The sequence below is a fragment of the Centruroides vittatus genome, unplaced genomic scaffold, assembly GCF_030686945.1.
Source record: "Centruroides vittatus isolate TY-2023 unplaced genomic scaffold, ASM3068694v2 scaffold_211, whole genome shotgun sequence".
Classification (NCBI taxonomy): domain Eukaryota; kingdom Metazoa; phylum Arthropoda; class Arachnida; order Scorpiones; family Buthidae; genus Centruroides; species Centruroides vittatus.
Window position 1 is genome coordinate 803,790 of NW_027122687.1, and position 24,787 is coordinate 828,576.

The 24,787-nt window shown below is 30.3% G+C and overlaps 1 protein-coding gene and 1 long non-coding RNA gene across 2 annotated transcripts in view; one reads left to right on the forward strand and one right to left on the reverse strand.

Moving 5' to 3' along the window:
* Nucleotides 1–20,150, forward strand: part of Rpn6 (regulatory particle non-ATPase 6) — a 53,863-nt gene extending 33,713 nt beyond the window's left edge. Inside the window, exon 12 of the mRNA XM_067285193.1 lies at nucleotides 19,445–20,150. Within this exon, the coding sequence (XP_067141294.1) occupies nucleotides 19,445–19,587 (143 nt within the window). The 3' untranslated portion in view covers nucleotides 19,588–20,150. The remainder of the gene's footprint in view (nucleotides 1–19,444) is intronic.
* The window catches only part of LOC136987457 (uncharacterized), a 58,736-nt gene that overhangs the window by 31,494 nt on the left and 2,455 nt on the right, over nucleotides 1–24,787 (reverse strand). The window contains exon 2 of the long non-coding RNA XR_010882617.1: nucleotides 22,594–22,635. This is a non-coding gene — a long non-coding RNA (uncharacterized lncRNA). The remainder of the gene's footprint in view (nucleotides 1–22,593; nucleotides 22,636–24,787) is intronic.

Genomic DNA, 24,787 nt, shown 5'->3' on the forward strand with positions numbered 1-24,787 from the left:
CAAAATTTAATAAAATAATAACATTTTCAATTGTTTTTAACGATTTTCCTATTACGTTACAAAAAAAATAGAACATTAAATATAGAACATAATGTGTTCGGAATAAATATAAAAATTAACGGAAAACGTCCAAACGGACAAAATATAGATAAATAAATAAAATAAATAGCGGAAAAAATATATATAGGGTGTTTTTTTTTAAACTGACGGTACTCAGAAACATCTGTAGAGCAATCTAACAGCCGGACTGTTGCCAAATTTGGGAGAGTGACTAAGGACGACATGGAAAAGAGATTCCGCGAAGAAAAAAGTAATACCTAAATTCGCCGGTAGAGGAGGATTTGGCGCTGTTGTAGCGAAAAAGTTACCAGCACTTCACTGAAGAAAGGGTCATCAGTCGCTTTTTTCCACTTGCATGGCCGCCTCGCTCCCCAGATCTAACCCCATGTTACTTTTTCCTGTGGGGTTACTTAAAGTCCAAGGTCTATCTTGGTAGTGTCCCAAACTTGATGACTTTGAAGGACAACATTTCTCGAACTGTGATGAACATTCCGGCGGACATGTTACGTCTGGCCATAGAGAACACGGTGTTCAGGATGCAATGAGTTGTCCAGCAGGACGGTGATCACATTGAAGAAGAGAGAAGGTTATTTGCTGATTAATTAAACTTTTGTTATTACACTGAAACCTCTAGCTGATTATTCATTCGTGTGTTTGTTAATTGTAGGTGGATTTTATGCAGATTCTTAGCTGTTTCGCTACAACAGCGCCAAATCCACCCCTACCGGCAAATTTGGGTACTACTTTTTTCTTCGTGGAATCTTTTTCCCATGTCGTTTTTAGTCACTTTCCCAAATTTGGCGACAGTCCGGCTGTTAGATTGCTCTACAGATGTCTCTGAGTACCGTCAGTTTAAAAAAAAACACCCTGTACAGTAATACCTCGACTTACGCTACCCCAACTTACGCGAATCCGGAGTTATGCGATTTTCAAATCTCGACGATTCGTCTTTTGTTTGAGCGTCCATGCAACCCTTGATTACTCACTCCCCCCAAACTGTTGTTCAGCTTACAGGTTCGGACGTGTCGCGCGGAATCGACACATAGCTACAATTTATTTTGTCTTATTTATTTCTGTGTTTGTTATATCTACGGAGACTTGAGACTCTACTGTGTCATCCAAACGAAGTAGAACTGATTCTTCTGCATTAAACAAGAAAAGAAAAACTTCATCTTTAATAATGTTAACTTTACATTCCAAAGACTTCGATACAAAAATGAAAATTTGTAAATTGGCAAAACTTGATTCTTTAGACCCAGTTCAATCAGATGATCGAATGACGGTTGGAAACTTGACAGAAGGCCTCAGTTTAATTAAAAAGAGGTTACAAATTTTAGAAAATATAGACTCCAACGAAGAGCGCATTTCTTCTACAAAACGAGAAATAAAAGAATTATTAGCATGCTACGAGGAAATTTTGCGGGAGAAAAAAATCTTTGAGCCGTCAGACGAATTTGTTAGATTTTAGGAAGCCTTCTATAACAAAATAACTTTGATTTACGATTTTAATAATATAATTTGTTATACATATGTATTATCTAAGATTTTATTAAACATTTTTTTCTAAATTATTGTTTTCTTTAGTCTCCGGCCCCAATTAAAAATAATTTGTATGTATTTATATGCGAAGTTATACCCCGACTTATGCGAATTCGACTTACGCGGTTATCGCTCAGTCCCATCTATCGCGTAAGTTCAGGGTATTACTGTATATAAGATATAACAACAAAACCAGAATTGTCCGTTAATAACATTAATTAATGTGAAAGGATCTCCACGTGGTAGACAATGAGTCCGCATCTCCATGGTTTATACAACCAGTTGTCGTGTGCGCCTTGCAGATTTCCAATCTCTCAAGATGTTTGACCGTTTGCCTATCTGTCGTCGTTTTTATAATTGCCGCTTGATCCCATTGGATGTTAACATCCTTGTCTTTCGTATGATGCCAGCGCAGTGTTGTCAAGGTTCTTACTGATTGTATATTTGTGCTCTTGAGCCTTTGTTTTAAACTGCCCATCGTTGCACCCACATAAACAAGCTTGGAATTGAAACGTTGGTTGTGTAAAGGCACCAAATATATACCCGTTGTTGAATTCCGATCCTCTTTCTTTTTATCATTTCTTAAAAGTTTGAAAACAGTGGGATTACGTCAGTATACAATACGAAAATTATCAGACCTGGCGGTACATCTACGTATCTTGTTTAAAAAAAAAAAAAAAAAGGATGTAATTAAGCACTATTCTTTTTATATTTATTCGAAACACATTTTATGTTCTATAATTAATGTTGTATTCTTTTTGTAACTGAGGAAGATCGTTAAAAGCGATTGAATACATTATTATTTTATTAAATTTTGCTGGATTGATTAAGGTATAGTTTATTTATAAGTAATTTAATTATTAGTGTTAGTAAAGTACTGAGTAAGTAATTAGTAGCAGTCTAGTAGTTAGCAAAGCGGCAACGCGACGACGTAGACTTTTGCGCGATTATTTAGAAAGTTAATTGAGTATTTGCGGATCCGCAGCGCTGGATCCAGCAATTGCAATCCCTAATTACATCTGAAGAACCTTCTTATGCTCAAATAATTGGGTTGCAATTTTTAAAAAATTGTAAACCTATAAATTCTCACTGTCATCCATCTGCTGTTCCCTAATCTTGAGAATGGAGTTAGATAAAAGATGAGACTAAATGTCGAAATCTTATGGGGCAGGAGGCCTGATTAACTAAATACAAATTTTTGATGCAAATTGGAAGTCATGTTATTTTATATTAAAAAAATTCCTGCAAAAGGTGTTAGATAGTTGGCAAACACAACTCTATTGTTAAAGGAAATGTATGGTGTACAGGGGCAAGCCACTACTAATTTGAGGTGGAGAGCACAAATTTTAAATTAAATAAATTAAAAATATGATTAAAAATTGCAGCCTGGCATTGTGGTGATGTTGCAATAAATAATTGCTCATTATTAACATTTTATTTTCTCTTTGCTATTTATTCATTCTTACTCGTATTATTGATTTTTTTTTTCTAATAAGTAATAAGGTCAGGGCTGTTGGATTATTTTGCTCCTATTGTCTCCAGATTCCAGTTTATTAGGATGATTAAATTTAGTTGTATAACTTTCATAGACCATGAAAAAATATGATTTCTTTTGTTGATTTTTTTGCATGTGCATTCATTCATTTACTTTACATAGCGATTACAGAACTCTTGGAAGGATATACACAAGAAAACTTTAGAAAAGATATTTCTGACTTTAATTTTTTTTAAATTCTGGAGTAATTTATAGGTGTTGTTATTCATAATAATTGTTCAACTTCTGCATAATGTAAATGAGAGGAATTGTTTTTTCATAGAATTTTTAAATTTTAACTTTTTCAATACCAGAAAATAAGCAAAACATTTGGCAAATCATCTTGGAATTTTTTTAGCAATATCAATTTTAACAAAAATATTTATAAGACTTGAACAATGGAATTGGTATATTTATATAAGGTAAAAATGTTGTATATTTAAAAAATGCTAAAAGTTAAAAAAAAACTTTAAAACTTTTCTGAAAAACCAACAACAAGAATATATCCTTCTCAGTCTTTACTAATTTTCAAGGAGACTTAATTAAAAACTATAGACTACAACTTTCTTTTAACAAGGAACAAGCTTTATTTAATATTACCTCTGAATGCATTTTGTCCTGGCTATTACAGGGTCTCTTCAGTGGATAAAGCATCACAAGTGATATTTGTATCACAGACATCATGACTTTGATAAACTATCTTGCATGAAGATGTGTTTATTCCCCTACTACATTATTCCAGCATGCATCTACACTCATGCTGGTATTTAAATTAATAACATTATTCTGCATAACAATTGCATAGTGTTCTTTAATTCTTCTTTTTATATTCTTTTCCTTATACACAATTTTTTTACATTATTTATATTGATATTACAATTATTTTCCCGACAATGATGAAACTATGGTGAAATATTATTTTTTAATCATATTGCTGCCATGTGCTTTGATCATTTCTTTCCCAACTGCACTTAGTTTCTCCAAGATAATATATTAGGTTGAAGAAACTGTGGGGGGCACAATTTTGTTTACCTTCTTTGAATCCCCTGGGCTTTCTGTTGAACGTTGGGAAATTTTGCAGGAAGGTTTGTGTATTAAGGGGATTAATACTATTAAATTTTGGTGGTTAAAGGTTGAGGTGGTGGAAGATAAAGATTGATTGTCATATCACAAGTAGTGTTGGACTTAATGTTGATTTTAGTTGTTATTAGCATTTATAATTTTTTTATAAAACCAATCCCTACCCTTAAAATTAAGCTTTTTGCTATTTTATAATAATTAAAAATATAAAAAGTTTTTAATAATATCACAATAGATGGCACCACCAAATGTTGCCAGGAAATTTAAGCAAATCGTTACTGGATTTTTTTTAGAGATGACAACTGATAGTTGATTGGAATGTGTTCAGCTTCTCTGCTACCCTTGTTGTTTACCATCAGTTCTGCTCAATCAGAACCTTCAAAATGTCATCGAAGTCTATGAAGAGCTTGGACTTTGTTCATCATGTAAGGACAACTCAATAGATTGGAATTTTGTAAACCACTTTCAAACTGCTTTATCTGAAATTAGTCCATTGCTGTAGACACTGCAAACTTTTTTACTATTTCTGTAGCATTGTTTCTGTGTTTATATTCCCACATTATAATATGGCACATATGCACTTTCAAACATTGTTTTCAAATGAATTCAAAAGCAAATTTTTATTACATTATTGACACTCCAGCTTTAAAATTTAGATTTACAGAGCTATTTACTAATAGTCACTAATAAAAGTTAGTTGAAGCAACATATCATTTTATAAGTATTTGAATGATGGTTACATATTCCCTGAAATTGAACTTATTTAGACTCAACCCATATTATAATTGAATAAAATTAATGACAAACTGTATAATTTCATGTAAAGGTAAAAAAGACTGTTTCCATGTCTTAAAGATTTTCAAAAAGACAAAAATACTTGAAGATGATTATGAGGGATTGTATTTGAATTAGAGTAAAGCATATGAAAATGTCAATGTAAAATATTGATTCTATTGAAGAATGTTGCATGTTGAGATCCTAAGAGAGAGAATGTTATGGAGGTAAACTTGTTCTTAGAATGTAGTATATAATAGTGCTAATAAGTTATTAAATGCGTCATAACCTGAACATTGAGAACCTTTACTCATTTACCAAAATCTTTTGCTTCTACCTTTTACTTGGTGCATTTGCTTTTACTTCTACCTTATGCTTATGATCATTTTCTTTTTATTCATACAGGCCAATAATTAAAAATAAGCCTCTCACTTCTTACCTCTTTCCATCGTGTAGTTTACTAGTTCAAACAAATGTTTTTGGCTGCTTAAGTGACCCTCATCCAGTATAAATAGTATGTTGAGAATAATCTGTGAAGTTCCAAACAGAACTGACATTCAGAGAATGACTACATCCAAAAGGTGCAAAAACATTAAACCATTTAAGTAAGGTTTGAAGTTGTTAGAGTTTGAGATTGAAGCTCATAAATTTGTTAACTTGCCTGCAGGTCATTTAAAAAGAGCAAAAATTGCCAGGCATGTGGAAGGCTTAGTTGTCTTTATGGTTAATACATCTGCTTTTGCATCCTTGTTTAAAGATTTTAATTGTTTCTGTAGTTTTATGCAAATCTCTATCATATACTATTTTTAAGAGCCTTGCCTCAGCCCAAGACTGTTGTGTCTGCTTCCAATGTGTACTTTGCCTGATCAGTCATTTGTTTCTTTTTCTTGATGTTATAAAGATGCTCTTTGATTCTAAATGAGTGATCTGCAAGTAGGTCCAATATATGCTAGGGCCATGTTGAACCTAACATCATATAGTGATATATTATATATTCCTAGGACCCTTTGTTTATTTATGACATTCTTTCCATTCATTAAAAGATTAAAAATAGCATTTAAATGATAATATACAATCTTAAAAAAATAAATAACACACAGCATTGTCTATTGGCATTACATAAAAATAATTTAATATTGTATACACCTGTCGTCTTCAGGCAAATCATAGAGAACATAACATTTAAATTCAAGAGAGAAGAATCTGAATAGGAACTAACATTTTTTCCAACTGATTGTTCCACATGTACTGTATATGGAATATAAATTACATATATACAATTTAAAACATTTATATTGGGACCTTGAATAAGTTCTTACTATTTTTTCGTGAAAATTAATGCTTTATTTAAAATAAGTCATAAAAAACATGTCACTGAAAGTATTGTCCATTTCTAGCCATTACTTTTTCCCATCATTCTGGCAGCATTTGAATTCCACGTCAGAAAAATGACACGTCTTTTGAGGCTATCCAAGAATCGACCCATTTTTGGCATCTTCATAAGAATGGAAGTGCTGCTCAGCCAGGCCATGTGCCATCAATCAGAACAAGTGATAATCAGAAGGGGCAATGTCTGGTGAATATGGCGGGTAGGGTAGGACTTCCCATTTAAGCATTTCCAAGTAGGTTTTCACTAGTTGTGCAACATGTGGTCAAGCATTGTCATGTTGCAAAATCACTTTGTTGTGTCTCTGCTCGTATAGTGGCCATTTTTCCTTCAGTGCTCGCTCAAACACATCAATTGTAGTCGATAGCGATCTCTTGTGATGGTTTCATTCAGTTTGAGCAGCTCATGATAAACTACACCCAGCTGATCCTACCAAATGCAGAGCAGAAGCTTCAAACCATGGATATTCAGCTTTGCCGAAGATGTTGATGCATGGCCAAGTTTACCCCACGATGTTCTACACTTAGGGTTATCATAGTGTTTTCACTTTAAATCGCCAGTCACGATACGGTGCAAAAAACCTTTCCTTTTCTGCCATTGAAGCAGCTGTTCACCCGTGAAAATATGCTGTTCGACGTTTCTCGGCTTCAACTCGTACAGCACTCGATGTCCTTGCTTTTGAATCATTCCTAATACTTTAACATTTCGAAACTGTTGTGTGATCAACTCCTAATGATTCTGCAAGTTCAGCTAGCATCTGACATGAGTCATCATGAAGTCAGTGCCATAACTAGCCATTCTTGTGCCCTGTGCAAAAATTTGCATTTAGGGCCCTTGATTAATTAGGTTTGAGGAAATAATAAAACAAATATATGCATTTTGGGTCACCCTTCCAAGTGGGCCCTGTGCGGGTGCACCCGTTGCACCTGCTTAGTTACGGCACTGCATGAAGTAATGCCTCCAATTCTTCATCTTCAAACTTTTTTGATAAGCCAGAGCATTCTTTATCTTCAACATCAAAATCATTATTTTTGAAGCATCTAAACCAATCTCTTCATGTTGTTTCAGACAGAGCATGGTTGCCATAAGTCTCAACAAGAATTCTGTGTGCTTCAGCTGCAGATTTTTTTTCGAATAAAATAGTGCAATAAAATTCTCCACAAATACTCTTTTTTTTTGTACAAAACTCAACATGTTTAACACTATGGGGGAAAAAGTTGTTTACACTTCAGCAAAATGACATGTACTAAATTTCAAACTTGTTTATGGTACTTTCTTACGGATGTGCCACCATCTTAAACTACACGTACACAGTTCTGGTAACGCCATCTGTTGGAAAACAGCGAGAACTTATTCAAGGTCCCAATACAATACAGTGGGTGATTGGTTAACGAATGTAATCCATTCCAAGACTTTGTTTGCTATCCGAATTGTTTGTTAACCAATTATCGATTTACCATAGGTTTTTATGGGAATTTGATTAATTCGTTCTGGAGACCCCAAAAATTAAAAAATATATATAGTTCCTTACAACATTTATTTATATGTAATAATAAAAATACATAAATATGTAGTCTTGCATTTTTATTAGATGTTTTTTGTTTGTGGGGGTTAAAGAATCTGTCTAATGTCGATTGCTTTTCTCTCTCCAGGATTTTTCTGAAGTAATTAATAGCATTGGAATTGTAGAGATACCTAAGCCTATTAACCTCAACCTGGTTTGGATGCCATTCTAAGACTGTTGTTCTGACATCTTCCCACTTCTTCAAAAGATGTTTAATAGCAGATATTGGCATTAATCCTCTTTTTCAGAAGGAAACATATCTCGCCGAGTTTCTTGGTGTTCTTCATTCAAGAGTTCTTGGCGTTCTTCTGTCGTCGGATCAGTTTCAGGTTCCATTATGAGCTCTTCAATGTTCTTTATTTCTCAGATGTGATTTTTGTTACTACTTTAGTTGCTTGAGTCTTCTTGATTATACTGTGTCTTTCTTAGATAAAATTGAACTGCGGCCTACTGTAGACCTGTTTGAGCCATACTGCCCAGCAACATCAGACATCTGCCCACTCTCTACCTTTGCTATTATACTCTCACCTTTCAAAAATAAAAATCAATGCAAAACTTAACAAGTGCCTGCCTGACAGTCTCACAAATACTATAAAAGAATTGTTTTTGTCAGAAAAATAAAAGGCAGGAATTACAAGGGAGAGTTTCAAATACTATTCCATCAGTATATACCAGGTTGAGCGTTGATGTGGATGTCTCCCCCGCTCTGAAAAGTTCCGAATTGTTGCCTGGAAACAAGGGAAGACCAATTGGTATTCATTATTTTACATTGCTTCTTCTTAATAATTAATAAGCGTTCTTGTGTTTGTTCTGTGATTTGTTTGTTGTCTGAACATAAAAATCTTTCGCGAAAGCGTTCGTCATTCGATTTGTTCATTAACCAATCACCCACTGTAATTCAAAATATGATATGTGAAAGGAAAACAATAAAATAAAATTGGATTAAAATATAAAATATATAATTAATATTAAATTAAATGGACAGTAAACAAATAATAAAAGTGTGGTGGTGCTAATGCTTCTGTAAGGTGTTTTATCATGAACATTTGATTTACAACCTTAGCAGATTAAAGTGTGCTATCCATAGCTCTAGTATGTTTAGTGTGGGAGAGTTGCACAGTGACATTGTTGAGATGTAAAGGGATTCCCATAAGAATAATGTTTTTCAATCCCCACAGTGTTTCAGAAGGGAAATTTGAGACCAAAACAGCTCAAAGTTATTCTCTATTATTTTTTTAGTTAGCTCTGTTGTACATTTGCTACATCATCATCATCATGATGTTCTGTAAGACAGAGGTGGAGCATTCTAGTAGTGGCTCAATATACAATAATTTCAACCCAGTTAGTGAATTTTGTAAGGATATAGCATATACCCCAGATTTTTCATAGTGTAACCTCGTCTCTATTATTACAAAGCATCCTATGCAATGTGGGCTGGGGCACAAAGGGCAAAATATAACCAAAGGTTTTGAAAATTCACCAAATACGTAACAAAGGAGGACCCAGGTATGGAATAGCCAATGTTACAAACACTTTAAACTTAATCAAGTATTTCATCAAACATAATGCAATTTTTATTAAGATTTTCAAAATTAACTGAAAATATTCCAGTGTGATCTAATACAGCTGTAGCATCTCTTGCTGTTTGCATTTGTAATATAAGTTATTTCTTTATCTACATAAACAAACCTCAAGAAATCCAATAAATTTGTAAAGCCAAACAATGTCTGGAAGGGGACATCAGACTGGAGGCTCATTTAACATAACTGGCAGCACATCTGCATGATAAGCAGGAGTTGTGTGTTCAAGTCTCGCTCTGGGTTGATTATTTTCTTCTAGAATATTCTAAATTATTTAATAGATATTAATTTAATTATAATTATTAAATTAATAAGAGATGATTCCTAACGCCTCCCTCTAGTGATGAATTATTTAGTAATTAATTAAATATAATTGTGGAAAAATAGCCCAATGTAATCTGGTGGTGGTTTGGCTTTATTTCTTTATCATGAAACATATATAGAAAAAATTTATTATTATGAAGAATTGTTTGTTTGACCAAATGTGTGAATATTTTAAATGTATTTTTCATTAAGCAGGATATGTTGTTATAGTTATTTGTATCAAATATTTTATTGAAGATAACTAAGTATCTACAGTGAGTCAGCATCTCTCAGCCTTTATTAACAAGAACTGTAGTTTTTGTAGCAGTATGAAATTTTGCATTGTTATGTAGTAAGATGACACACCTGTTCAATAATTCTGTCTTTATGTTCTTGTGAATGTCTAGAAATTTTACTGACATTAGTATAGAATGTAGCTTCACATACAGTGACTTCATGATCAATCAAAATCATCTCTTAAACACAGTATATTGCATCTGCAGTGATAATACTGGATTCCAGCCAGTAATTTACAGCCATATCAGAAATAACTGATCATTCAAAACAGTGCTGACTCCAATTAGTGGTAAAAGTTTGCAATGAATTTAAGCCAGGAAAATTTTGTACAGTAGATGGCAATTGTATAAGCTATATTTGCATTTCTTAGAAATAAAATCAGTCTTAATTATTGGCAGGCCATCAAGAGAGGGGGGGAAGATAGGGATTTTTCTCTAAACCCAGAGAAAACTTTGGAATCCATAGTGATTCCTATCCCTACACAATTTGCCTTATTTTTACTAACAGAAAGTAAAATCTTTAAGACTACTTTTTATTAATAAAGAAATATTCTATGTATTTCATTGTTCAAAAAACAAAAGGCTAGATGTGGCTTTCCTACCTCCAGACCCCCTTATGTGAGCTCTCAATGGCCCTATTTATTGGACTGGTTTGTCAATCCATGTATATAGAAAATTGTCAGAAATTAATTCTTACTGATAAAAATATTACCAATACAAAAAGAAATGATAATGCTAATTATGAAAATCAATAAAACAATTCCAAATCTGCCAAATTATCAGAATATATTTGAGGTGTAATGTAGCTGAAAAATAGCCCAATAATTCAGCAGGTGTTTGGCAGTAATTAATTAAGTCAGGTTATGAGGAGTTGTTATTATATCAATAAAACAAGTTAACTGAAATATTGATATAAAACTAAAAATATTACAAAAGAATATTTGGGACAAAGTATAAACTTGAAAATGTAATGCATCTCTCTATCCTCTCTTCTTTATCATTTGACAATCATTTCTATGAATCTACTAATAAAATATTAGCATTATTAATATTAAATAATAATACTAAGCAAAGATGTAAAAAAATATTTCTAGTTTTCACAATTCTTACTGATGGATTTTATAAGTTATTAAAATAAATTTATTGTTATGTTTTGTCTAATGTGACTTTATTATCACAGTTCAGCTTCAAGCATTGGCGTTTTGTTAATTTTTTCTTCAAGTTTGTTTTTATCATAATTTGTATACCTCAGAATAAATGTAGTTTTTTTCCTCTCTGTTGGTACCTCATATATCCTGGCCTGCTTTAATCCCTCTCTTTTCTCTTAATTGTTTTGCCAATATTGGAAAACAGTTGCATTCTTTCTCTGAACAAATTTAATGTCTGCTCTTTCTTTTTTGATCTTTTACACTAGCCTTAGAAATATTTGTCTTTTTTAATGTAGATTTGGAAGTTTTTTTACTGAAATCTTAAAATTGTTTTTATAAATCCATCTCCTCAAATCTGCCAAATATTTTTTGTATGCATGTTTATATATTTTTACTAATTTGTTACTTCCTGCCTTAATTTCATTTTGAACAGATTTAAGACCTCGTTCAATGAATTAAGCATTAAAATATTGAGTATATGTCATGAAATCGTTTTAATTAAATGTTTTAGTTTATATAAATGTTTTCTATAATAAGTTAGTCATATTTTCTATTATAATACTTTATCTGTTTCCAAAAAATAAAAATAAAACAAAAAGTTAGATCTGTTTATATATAATATAAATTTCATTAATAAGTACTATTCTTATTATATTATATAACTAACTGTCACCCGCTTCTTCGCCCACTCGGATTTTGCAATTTGATAGAAATAACCCCCCCTCGGTACTTCACTAAGGTTCTCAATTATTAGTTGTTACTAATTTGGTAAAATTACTGATTTTTGTTTGTTTCAAACTATGGACTGCTAATGCGCCTAAATTCAAGTTTCAAATATTATGAGATTTTGAGATATGATAAATCTGAGTTTAATTTTTTTTCGAAACATAAATGACGTTATCTGAAACTCCCTAAATTTAAATAAATAATAAAATGTAAAAATACAGAGCATTTACAAAGATAAAACCTTTGTCGTTGCCTTTTCCTTTTCGTTGTTGCACACCATCAGTAGTCCATCGGAAATTACAAAAATTACAGAGACAACCTTCCCTTTTAGGCTGGTGCCTCTGCAACAAACATGCAAAAATGCTAAAATGTCCTCTGGCGTTTTGCCACTATCACAATAATATTTTTTTAAAAATTAACAAAGTAAAATCATGGCCGACGTTATTTCAGACACCATAGTAATTACTTAATTTATAACAATCTAAATATACAAAATTCTCACACACGCGGCAATCAAACACAGGTTGTATCAACTTATACTAACTTATAACTATCTTACAATTAAGGAAAATGGGGAAAAAAGCAAAAGAGATAGGAAAGGAATAGAAATACCCGGGGTTTTTCATAGCGAAATACTCTTGGATAGGACACCACTTCAAAACTCTCCTTTATTCGTGACCCTCTTCTTGTCATAGAGGACCCCGACTTTATCATTTGTCCTCAAGGTTTTCTGTCCGTAGTCTATTTTTCTTTCTAACTTCTTCGGCACCTCTCAGTCTCAGATCGTCCTTCTCGAAATCTGGAGCACTCTTTTTCCTCTCCCTACTTTTTCGAGGTTCTCACCAAAAGTGACTCTTTCTTTGTCCATTTGGTCCCAGGGCCTCACACAGTCTTTTGTTCTACTTATTTTCGTGGAAAAGATAATCCTACCCAAGGGCAAAAGGGTTAGAAGGCCACACTATAATCGAACAAATATGTAATAACAAATTCAAATTGAAATGGTTCGAACATTTGGTTAAAAAATTGTAATATGTAAATATTGTACGTTTGGAATTTAAGTTATTACCCATCAGAAACAAAAAATTGCATCTGAATTAGTATAGTAGAAGCTGTTCTTTTGGTTAAGACTTAATGTTCTCCCCCCACTCAGGAGAATTTCGAAAAATCACTTCCTAGTGTTTGTTTCCATGACATACCCTAACTGTGTACCAAATTTCACCACTTTAGGTTCAGTGGTTTGATCTGGACAATGATGAATTAATCAGTCACTCAGTCAGGACAAGTAGTTTTATATATATAGACTAGCTGACCCGGCCACGCGTTGTTGTGGCTCAAAATGTATCTATTATAAATGTGTAACACTTCCCCCGTGGGGGAAATTTCAAAAAATTCCTTCTTAGTGTATATTCTCTTGACGTACCCTATTAAAACGCAATCAAAAACGCATCTAAAATAGTATAATAAAAGCCGAGTTCTTCACAGTAAGCCTTAATCCCGTCACTTTTCCCGCTGGGGAATATCGAAAAATCCCTTTTTAGTGTATATTCTGTTGACGTAACCTATTAAAACGCAATTAAAAACGCAAAAAACGCATGTAAAATAGTATAATAGAAGCCGAGTTCTTCACGGTAAGCCTTAATCCCGTCCATCTCCCCCCACTGGGGGGAATTTCGACATGTATATTATATAAAAACACGTGCGTATTCGAATGCAACGTTGTGTCAAAATTTCAAAGGAATCGGTAGGAACAAACGAACGTTATATTTTATTTATATTAATATTTATATTAAGTAATAATTTTAATAAAATAGGAATAATTAATAGTTATTCTCCTAACCTCACTCAGACTCTATTACACTGTAAGACAACAACACCTTGATGCTGAGAACCTTTAACTTTAATCATAAACAAACGTTTTCGGCCCATTCCATGGCCATCGTCAGGCTAACAACATTCGAATACTGTTCCGAATAACCAATTTCAAATTTAAATAAAATACAAAAGAACTCACGCGCGATGCTAAACAACGTAAACTAAAACTAATATAAACAACATAGAAAAAAACAAACGAACGTTATATATTATTTATATAGATAGATAGAAAATGATCTGCTTCAGTCCATTCTCACAGAAAAGCATAATGCCTGACAGAAAAGCAAACTTAGTTCGTCGGAAGGTAGCGCCATCTGTTGGACATAAAAGCCTTAATTTATATATAAATATATTTTTGAAAGGGGGGAGATGGTGTAGGGGTATGAAAAATAGATAGTAGCCGATTCTCAGACCTACTGAATATGCATATCAAATTTGGTAAAAATCGGTAAAGCCGTTTCGGAGGAGTACGGTAACTAACATTGTGACACAAGAATTTTATATATAAGATGAATACATCATTTATGCATTGCTTATGAAATGTAATCCACTTAATTTGCATTCCTAAAATGTTTTTTTCTTTTTATTGTCAGTATTATGAAAAGTTGACTAGTAATCAAAAGGTCTGTTTTTTTCCGTAAAAAATATCACATGAAAATTGAAATAAAAATAGTTTACTAAATAAATCAATTTAGGCAGTTAAAATTTAAAAATAAATAAATAAATATATATATATAAGCTACATAGTTCTTAATAGTATAGTGGTGCATATTTATTATCAAGTTTTATAAGAGCATTTAATTTATTTCCAGAACATGATCCACTAATCAACACATCTTGCAATCACAATTTTTTTCCCACTATCTTACAGCTGGCCATAAATACATTTTGATTTTTTCCTCATCAGTATGGCTTTTATTCTAAAATTTTTATGTAAAATTACTAATTATATCTGAGAAGTACCAATATTTGAATACCTAGCAGACATTCTTGGAAATAATGAGAAAGGACATCGTCAACTGGGCGACAAAATAAGAGATGAATAATAGACAAAACACAAAAATTTTTTGTTTTCTTTATAAAAATTACCATTATTTTTTATCGAGCTACTAGCTTGTGAATTTAAATAAGATTTTTTAAGAAATGAGTTAAAAGAATGATTTTGTAATTAACAAACATATTTATACATATTACATACTTTATTTATTTATTTTTTATAAGTAAATTGAAAAGTCTCGAAGGACAGTTGATATCTATCCCAAAATTAACAAATATACACACAAAAAACAGAGATGACAATTATATAAAATTAAAAATACATCACATTATACATTAAATACAATATAAATTAAAACAAAAAAAGTATAAAAGTTCTTTGAAGGAATTTGTTTTTGGAGAACTGCTTTTCTTTGATTTGCTTTGCTTCTTACAAAATAATTAATGATGTTACAATATGTTGTTCCAAAATGTTTTTTTTTCATAAGTCGGAAATACAGTGGAACCTTGCTTAACGAGCACCTCGCACAACGAGTATTTTGCATAACGAGCAAAACAAATTGTAAAAATTTGCCTCGCTTAACGAGTGACCAGGAGAGGTGAAGTCACAAATTGTGCGCATGCCACATGCTCTATCAGTCTATGTTTAGCACTCGTTCCACTAGGATCTTAGTGTTGCTTGCAATCACATATTTTTCCAAACTTGTGTTCACACATATTACTTATAAACATCAACAACCATACCCATAATATAATAAACATGCCAAACAATATGCCAAATTCTAGGGGTCATTAAATTTAATGACCGATTCCAAATTAAATTTTAGAAATGTCTGAATTAAAAATTAACTATTTATAATTATTAAATTTAATACGAGATGGAAACATAACTGCCTACCTCTGGTCAAATTAATTAATTTCTAATATTTAATTATAGCCTATATTACATAAGCCAAGAATTTGGCATATTGTTTGGAGTGTTTATCAAACATATTAGCTGTGATTTTTTTTTTTTTTTTTTCTGCAAATTGAATTCTCACTCCAGGATGGTTCGTTCATTCTGTGCTAGAAAAAAAGATGATGATGATTCACGTTCCTTCACAGTGTATATTGTACTTTTTTTTTTTTTTTTGAATAAACGTTATACATAAAACATTTGAGCATTTTTTCGGCATGGAACGCATTATCATATTTTACATTAATTTCTATGGGAAAAATTGTTTCACGTGACAAGTGTTTCACATTATGCCTAAGACTCTGGAACGAATTATGCTCATTAAGCGAGGTTCCACTGTAACTCATAAATCATAGTTTGTAACTTATAACTTGTACCTCATGAGTCTTAACTATATTTATATTTACATATATTTGACCAGTACTTACAAAAAATAAGAAACAAATAAAAAAAATGTGCGCCAAATCGTATGCTTGCTAAATGTGCAAAACTTCTTAAGTTTCTGTCGCCCAGTTAATTGTTTCCCACTTGACTGTTGCCCAGTTGTCGTGTAACCCAATAGAACTTTTTGCACTCAAATAGTTCTCAATTCTTACATTCAAATTGTGACCACCTCTCATCTTTATTCAGAATCACTTTAACACATGTAAAAATGGTTTAATTCAAAGTGATTTTACTGTAAAAAATGAATGTAACTTTGTGACTTTTATCTGATATAGTTTAAAGGGAAAAAAAGAAAACCAAAACCTGTACAACAATTAAAGAAAATCGCACATTAAAAAATTTATGCATATAACTGAACAAATAATATGGCATTGTACAGTTCTGCTATGCATATAGAGAACTTAAATAAAAATTAATTTGATTTTGTTGTATTATATTTGTTTCAATTACAACAAAAGCATATTTTTTGGATTTAAAAGTCTTGAAAAAAATAGAAATGTATTTGAAACTGATTTCAGATAAATTGTTACAAATGTGTCTGTTCAATTCTACTTTGCCATTCTTGTTTTATAGTGGGAAAAAAACAGTATAAATTAGCACATAAAAATAGCTAATTCATAAAATATTTACTATATAAATTTACTTATAATAGTTTGCATAAATATAAGTTGAAATAATTCTATAGGAGATAATCTAACCAAACTTTTACAAAGCATTTGATAATTGTTACTATCATAATTTAATCAATAAGCATGGTCTAACTAATCCTAATTAAGAGATTTATAATAAATTATAATTATTATTAATAGTAGAGTTTTATTATTTATTTTTTGATGATCTTTGGGGCTGCAATTTGAAAAAATTGTAGACCTATAAATTCCCATTGTCTGTTGTTCCTTAATCTCAAGAATAGAGTTAGATAGGTGAAAGTCGAGACCAGATATGGAAAGATTGGAGGCAGGAGGTACCGATTAATTATATATGAACTTCTAGTGCAAACCAGAAGTCACATTACTTCAATTCAAAAATTTTCCTCTGAAAGGAGTTACATAGTTGACCAACATGACTATTGCTGACAGAAAACTATAATGTATAGGGACAAAACACTTTTGATTTGAGGTGGAGAGCATATATTTTAAATTAAAAAATTATTAAAAATTGCAGCTTGGCATTGTGACAATGTTACAATAAATGATTGCTCATATAATATTTGAAACTTGTTATTTTGTTTATGATAATTATAATAGAATAGGACAAAATTATGGAATCTGAAGAGAGAAAATTCAAGACAATCTTCAATCTATCATTATGCAAGAGAAAGTCATTTCTAATTCACTAGGTCACAAAAGTATCTGGACACCTATAAAATAGAAGTTTTTTAGTTATCACTCATTTCTTACTTAAAATAGGAAAAAAATGATGACAGGTATAAAATTTTCAGACTTTTTACACTAGAAAAAAAAAATATTTACATATACAAAAACATTCATCAAAAAGAAAGATACACTTTTATTTAAAACTGTGAAAATTTTCACATCACAAAAGTATTTGGACAGAAGAAATAAATAATGATAAAAAAAATATTTTATACATTTAAGAATGAGTTGGACCTCCCTTTGCTCTGATGATAACTATTATAAGTTTTGTCTTGTGAATTGAAAACTCTGATAATGATAAACAGTATTGCCTGATACGTATTGCCTGATACTGCCACATCAAATGAACAAATCAGAAGAGAATCAATAACAGAGTCTGATCCTAAAATCATTTACCTTCAGGTAAATAAACAATATTGCTTGATACTGCAAATTGTTATCAGTTTTTACCAGTGCATTAAAATCAAGCATGTGAGCAAATTTAATAATTATTTGCTCACTGTACAGTAATTTAACTTGATGTCATTTTTTTATTCAATTATATGCTGGATGAATTACTATTAATAATAATAATTATTATTATTATTATAATTAATAAATCTTCAAGTTATACATTTTTTTAATTGTTTTAGTATGTTTTTTAAATATCTGAATTAATCAAACTAGAATTTCTATTAATTAATTTTGTGGATCAGTAGTGATGGATATGAGAAAACACCTTTTTGATTCTTGTAACTTCTTTTTGGATACCCGAGCTGCTACACTGCCATCTGATTTTTGTTATCAAATTATACTCGGTGATAATTTTTCAAAGCTAACTTTGTATAAATTATACAATTTCTTTGTTCATGTAGCTATCTTAAAACAATAATGTTCTTTTAACCCCCTTTGTAATAACAAAAGTTATATCAAATAATAAAGATTGATTGATTGAATCTCTATTAATTATAGTCAGCTAATATCAGTCAGCTATCATCAATAGAAGTGAGTCTTGAAAGCAATTACAGTATAGATTTTGCTGTATCTTGAATTACTTGAATTTGTTAATAAACAAATGTAATGTCTTTGTAGTAGTATAATGGAAATTAAATGTATTAATTTTACTATGCTTGCCTAAGCAAATAGTTTTAGAATAGATTATAATAATTATAATAATTTAAATTAATATATTTTTAATTAAAATATATTGTACATTAATGCAAATTTGTATACAGATTAAATTTACATTCCTGACAAATTATACAATATTTCTGTTATTATTTTGGGTTAAAGATTATTTATTGAAGGTACACATCAGCAAATTTGGCAGTATGCTCATTCTTATGATATGCTATAGGGCATTGCACATTTCAGTTTGTTAAAACAGTAAATTTATAAATGAGTAAATTTATATTTTTTTTATAAATGAGTCAGAAATTTGTATAATATCTGCATAGCTGTTTTATGCAAACTTTTAGATTTAAGCTTAAATTTCATGGAATCTTAGTATTTTAATAACAATAAGTTATAGAACTAAGTATTTATTAACAAAATTGTATTGAAAATTAAAATCTAAAATAAATGTTTAAAATATAATAAATTTATTGTGTTTGTAAAACTACTTTATTTTTTCTTTTATGATCAGTTTCTTTATAACAAAGTATGTTCGTGTAAACTAAGATATTATAAGTTATTTTACTAAATTGAAATTTTAGCAAAGAATGCTTCATTGGTATTTTAATTTTAGGATACTTCAATAATAATATAACTTAATATCATCAGCAGTATTAAATGACTTTATAAAACTCTTAATAAATATTTTCTCTTACAGGAATATTAGATCAAGGAAAAGGCGTTCTTATTATTTTTCAGGATACATCTATTGACAAAACTTACGAAGCTGCTTTAGAGACTATTCAGCACATGGGAAAAGTTGTGGACTCTCTGTATCATAAAGCAAAAAAATTATCATAATTTTGAATTTTGTCTCTCATCAAATTTCATCTGCAAAATTGACATTAAATCCATTTTTATGCATCTGCAGGATTAGTTGAGAATTTGATGCTCAAAATTATTTGGGTGATTGTGCAGAAGCTGACTTTAAATTAAACATTTAATACTCCAGCAGAATTTTCATCTGATCTCACACGCAGTGATTTGGTCATTTCAGTTTTTGAATTTTTTTTATTATTGTCAAATTAATTCTACATTTGTTTTGATATGTTATACTAGTATTTATCATAAAACTAAAATATTTGTTATTGAAAACTTAAGGCAAAATATTTTTAATGTTCTTATTAAATATTATCCTTTGGTCTGTTATTAATATTTAAACTAAGTTCAACATATTTCTGTTATTGGTTTTTTATGTATAAATTTAGAGATTAAATTTTTTTTCTTTGCTAAGTATTCTTACTTCTGCAATTGATAAAGTATTAAATTGCAAATATTTATTTGAAAAAAAGCTATCCACGCAACTTTTCCTGTATTAGATGCAACATGTTTGACAAAAAAATAAATATAAAATTATATTTAAAGAGTATCAATTATTATTGTATTAATATAGTTTTAGAAGCATAATTTTATAAATTTTTATATTATATTTATATTGATTTCTTTTCATAGTTCAAAATGATATAAATGCATTTGTTAAGACTATAATCTGAAGTTTTAGAATTTAAATATTAAAAAACTTCCAACACTAATTATTAAGAGAATTTAATAAGTTATACTAAATGGTGTTAATGTAGGTTATTAATAGTATTATTTAAGTTGAACTTTGATTTTTTTCCATGATTAATAACACATGTATATAAATTATACATCGATAAATAAATAATATCACTAATAAATGTTATTTGTATTTAATAAAGATAAAGGAGAAAGAAAATAAAACTGATTGTTGGAATGAAAATGCACTAGTGCTCAAAATTAGATTGTCTACAAAAGGGTACAAACTAGCATTATAAGCATGAAATGTGACGAAATTTTGTGCAAGTGAAAACTTGGCAATGCAGAAAATGAATGCACATCTGTAAATGCATAAAATATATGATATGGCTCTGAAAATGCAAATTACTGAGAAGCTGAAAGGGTGTAGCAGTTCTCTCACCTCTCATCGTCAGGACTGCTAGGCAAAATCACTCGGAACTAGCATCAGTAAGAGGAGTGAGAATATCTGTGTGCAGATTTCAAAAGAGGGGGTTTTATTTGAGAAGGATTTTGTGTCCCTTTCAACAGAAACACTTAGTTAATATGGACCCATCATTTTTTGAACTTTCACCAGTGTGGCACACATTTTTAAACGAGTTCCATCTCTCTAAGATAGAGATGAAATCCTGGACTATTTGGTCAGACTTTTTGTGAGAGCAGTTAGCCCAAAGTTCATTTTTTTGGACGACATTCTCTGACCTCATAAAGGCCAGCCGATGGACGACTTCCTGGAAATTGAAGACATTTGGCAAATGTAGTAACCACTCAGATCCCCGATCTCAACTATCGAGCACATACGAGTTGCACAAAGGAGACATGTTGCAAAAGCTACTTCAGGAGCTCCAAACATCACTTGCACAGAAATGGATCTGATTGTCCAAGACCTCATTAATGTGCTTGTCAGTAGTATGAGGAATTCTTATGACAGCTATATACCTGTCAGAAGTGATCATGCACAATATTAAGGTTTCGTGTACTGCAACATCAAACATGCAAATATTGCCTCCTCCTGTTCCTACAAAGGAGCCTTTAAATTTCATAAGAGTGTTGGCATTGCTCCCACATTTGACTAACAATAAATCTCTATACAACAAAATTTTGCACATTATTCTTTAATTTTGAGCACCAGTGTACTTTATCAAGGAAACACCAATAAGAACATCTTATTAATTACAACAATACAATCATTTTTATATAACGCTTCATTTTATTAATTGTTTGTTAATTAAAATCTAGTGTAAGGATGCTGAGCAAACTGTAGCGCTATCTGTAATAACTAATTAAATTTGAATAGCCTTGATTATATTGTTAAAAACAAATGGTGCATTCTAAATTGTCAGAAACGTGCAACCAAAACGAAATCTACGTGTTAACGATATTTACGATTTTAGAGGAAATAATAGGAACCGTCAGTAATTCACGCTTCTTTATAGTTCACTGACCCTAGGTCGAACAGAAATCACGTGACTGGACGAAGTATTGATCCAGAAAACTTTATCACGTGATCTTACGCTACAGTTTGATTGGTACAATACGTTGCAATAAATAATAGTTAAGCTTGCTTACTCAGTAAAAAATTTAACAGAATTATTAATAAAATATTTAATATAAATCGCGTTTTGAACCGGTATTAAAATTCTAATATCGAAGATTTTATTTGGCATCAGTTGGCAAACAGCCATATCGTTTCTTCTTATACCCAATTCTAAAATGTGAACGTATTCTTAATATTTTAGTGTCAATATATTTAATACGACTATTCATACGTTGCTATTATTTTTTATTTAATTTTTCCTGCAATCTTACGGCTCGTTTACTTAAATATTTTTATCAAATGATAGTAGTAGTAACGGGATTAAAAAAGAAAAATGTTTACACACCTATGAAACAAGAAAGAGAAACACGATATTGAATATCGGTAGGATGATGACGAAATTCAAGTACAGAATCGTGGAGGAAGTTGCCTAGTAACTACGCTAAAAAATAGGTAGTCTGGCTTTTGGCCAATTCACTTCATAAACGGTCTAGACAGAGGTATTAATGTAAGGAAATAGGTGATTGCTTTTTTTCTAGCGTGTCCGTTATCTAAAGATTGTGTTTTGACGTAAGAATTAAAATAAATAAATACAGAATTTTCAGAGTAGTAATCAAATTACGTTGATATAATTATTTTATATATAATCTAATTTTTAACCTGTATTAAATAATCTAAATTAGCTAAACATTGATTTTGTCAGTTGTTGAAAACGTTTTTAATGTTTAATTTACCTTGTTCATCGCTTTAAATTTCAGTCGGAGAAAACTAAAATCCTAAAACAAAATAAAAACTTTATTAATATTAAAATGCTTTTAGTATAAAATTTTTTTAAAAAATTACTTTTATTACAGTATTTTACGCCAAATTGTCTATATATAAATTATATTAGAAGAAATTTCCAATATTTATTTTAAAAAGAATCATCATCTAATAATCATACTTGTAGAATTATTAATTTACAAAATTGAACTGATAATTCCAATCTCGTAGATAATTAATAATTCGAAGCTTAGTTTAATATTCTATTCATTGCTGCTCAATCACGATATGAGTTTAGAAATATTTCTCTCTTTTCCTTTATATATCAATCTTTCGTTTCCACTCTTATATTTCGTATATATTGGAATCTCTATTTGTTCATATTATTGATTTTTGAAACTTTTCTAGTTCTATTTTAGACTATTATTTAATAAAATTTGTTCTTTTATCCATCTATATACACGTGTATTTTTTTTTTTTTTTACAAATTAGCTTTAAAAATTTAATGGAACTAAACTAAATACGCAAAAAGATTATTTTTTTAATATTTTCATTATTTCTAACTTTATTAAAGAATATATTCAATTTAAAAACTCGTAAATGGAATATAAACAAAAGTATATTTGTGTTTATGTGACATAAGTTTGAGTATTCTCTGAATTAATAAGTTCTAAAAAACTTCTTTTTACACTCGAAAAAAATAATTTCAGCGATTCAATTCATCCTCGTTATCATGGGTAGTTGCATTTATTACAGCTCCGTTCCACGAATCTTGTCCGGGCTATAAAAATGCACAGTAACAGATATCTTATTTACTTATTGAAGAGGACGGAATCTAACGAGGTCATTGTGTGTTACCGAAAAAGGGCTCTTGAACTTGATAAAACTTCCAGAGCTCTAACCGAATACCGCGCATTGCTCGACTAAGATATACAATACGAAACCAATTATATGTTTATTCAAATTTTAATTTGTAGAATTACATTAAATTATTTAAATTTTCTAATTATTTCTTTCTATAGCTTAAATTCAAATTGCAAACATTGAGAAAAGTGATTTCGGAAACGTACAGTAACTTGTTTATCATTTGTGATTTAATACAATTTCACATATATTACAAGAATTAATAATTATGTTAGAGTTTTCGTTCTGTAATATTAAACACTTAATAGTTCTTATCTCCATTATGTTTATATTGTAACCATGCCTAACTCTTTGTAAATAATAATTTTTATCTAGAAAAATTCGCTGTAATTAACGTAAAAATATCTTGAAATAATGTAGCACACTATATAATACAATTTTCAAATGACATCAGATTCAACATATCGGGTATACATCTTTGTTAATAGAAGCTTATACTGTATAATAAGTGCACGTAAAATTGTATTACAGTAATTGGAAATTCAGTTATACTTATTTTTAAAATAAACCGCCTCAAATTTGAAAAATACTGTACAGTACATATCCAGGTCAAGTATTTTTATTTTGTTCTTCATACTAATGTAATAAAATCAAAGTGTACTGCTTGCTTCCTTCACTCTATTCATATGTTCATATAAGTAAACAAAAGCCACTGAAGACAACAATACAGTAGGTAAGCAAGAGAAAACGAAATTCGTAATGATAAAAAATGAAATTCCAAATATTTGGTATATTTCTCTAATTTTACATATGTTTTATTGAAAATAGCCATCTTTACAATATAACTATATGTTTATATATATATATTACATATTATCTTCAAGTTTCGTTTTAGTGCGAGTTTTATATACTTTTGCGGTGTCTTCGATAAGGATGGACATACCATAAATTTTCCTGCCACTTTAAGGGATTGTTTGGAATTTTTTGTTGATAAGCCTAATTCGGGCGAGGTTTTTTACCGTATCCACGTGTATGTTCTCCGTTGTAAATCAAGTCCGTTTATGACCAACAAAATTGATATTTTTGATAATGTATATTGAAAGCTATGCGAAAAAAATAACACAGTTCCATTATTACGTGAGCCTCAGAAAATGTAATTGACATTTTAAAAATTAAAAATTGATCTAACTTTAAAAGTCAAGCAGTTTATAGAAATATTTTCTAAGTTCCATTTCTTATATTTATTCAGTTTTTGATAAGATATTCGCGGATGGCGAATGGTTTGGGTAATCACTCTCCTAG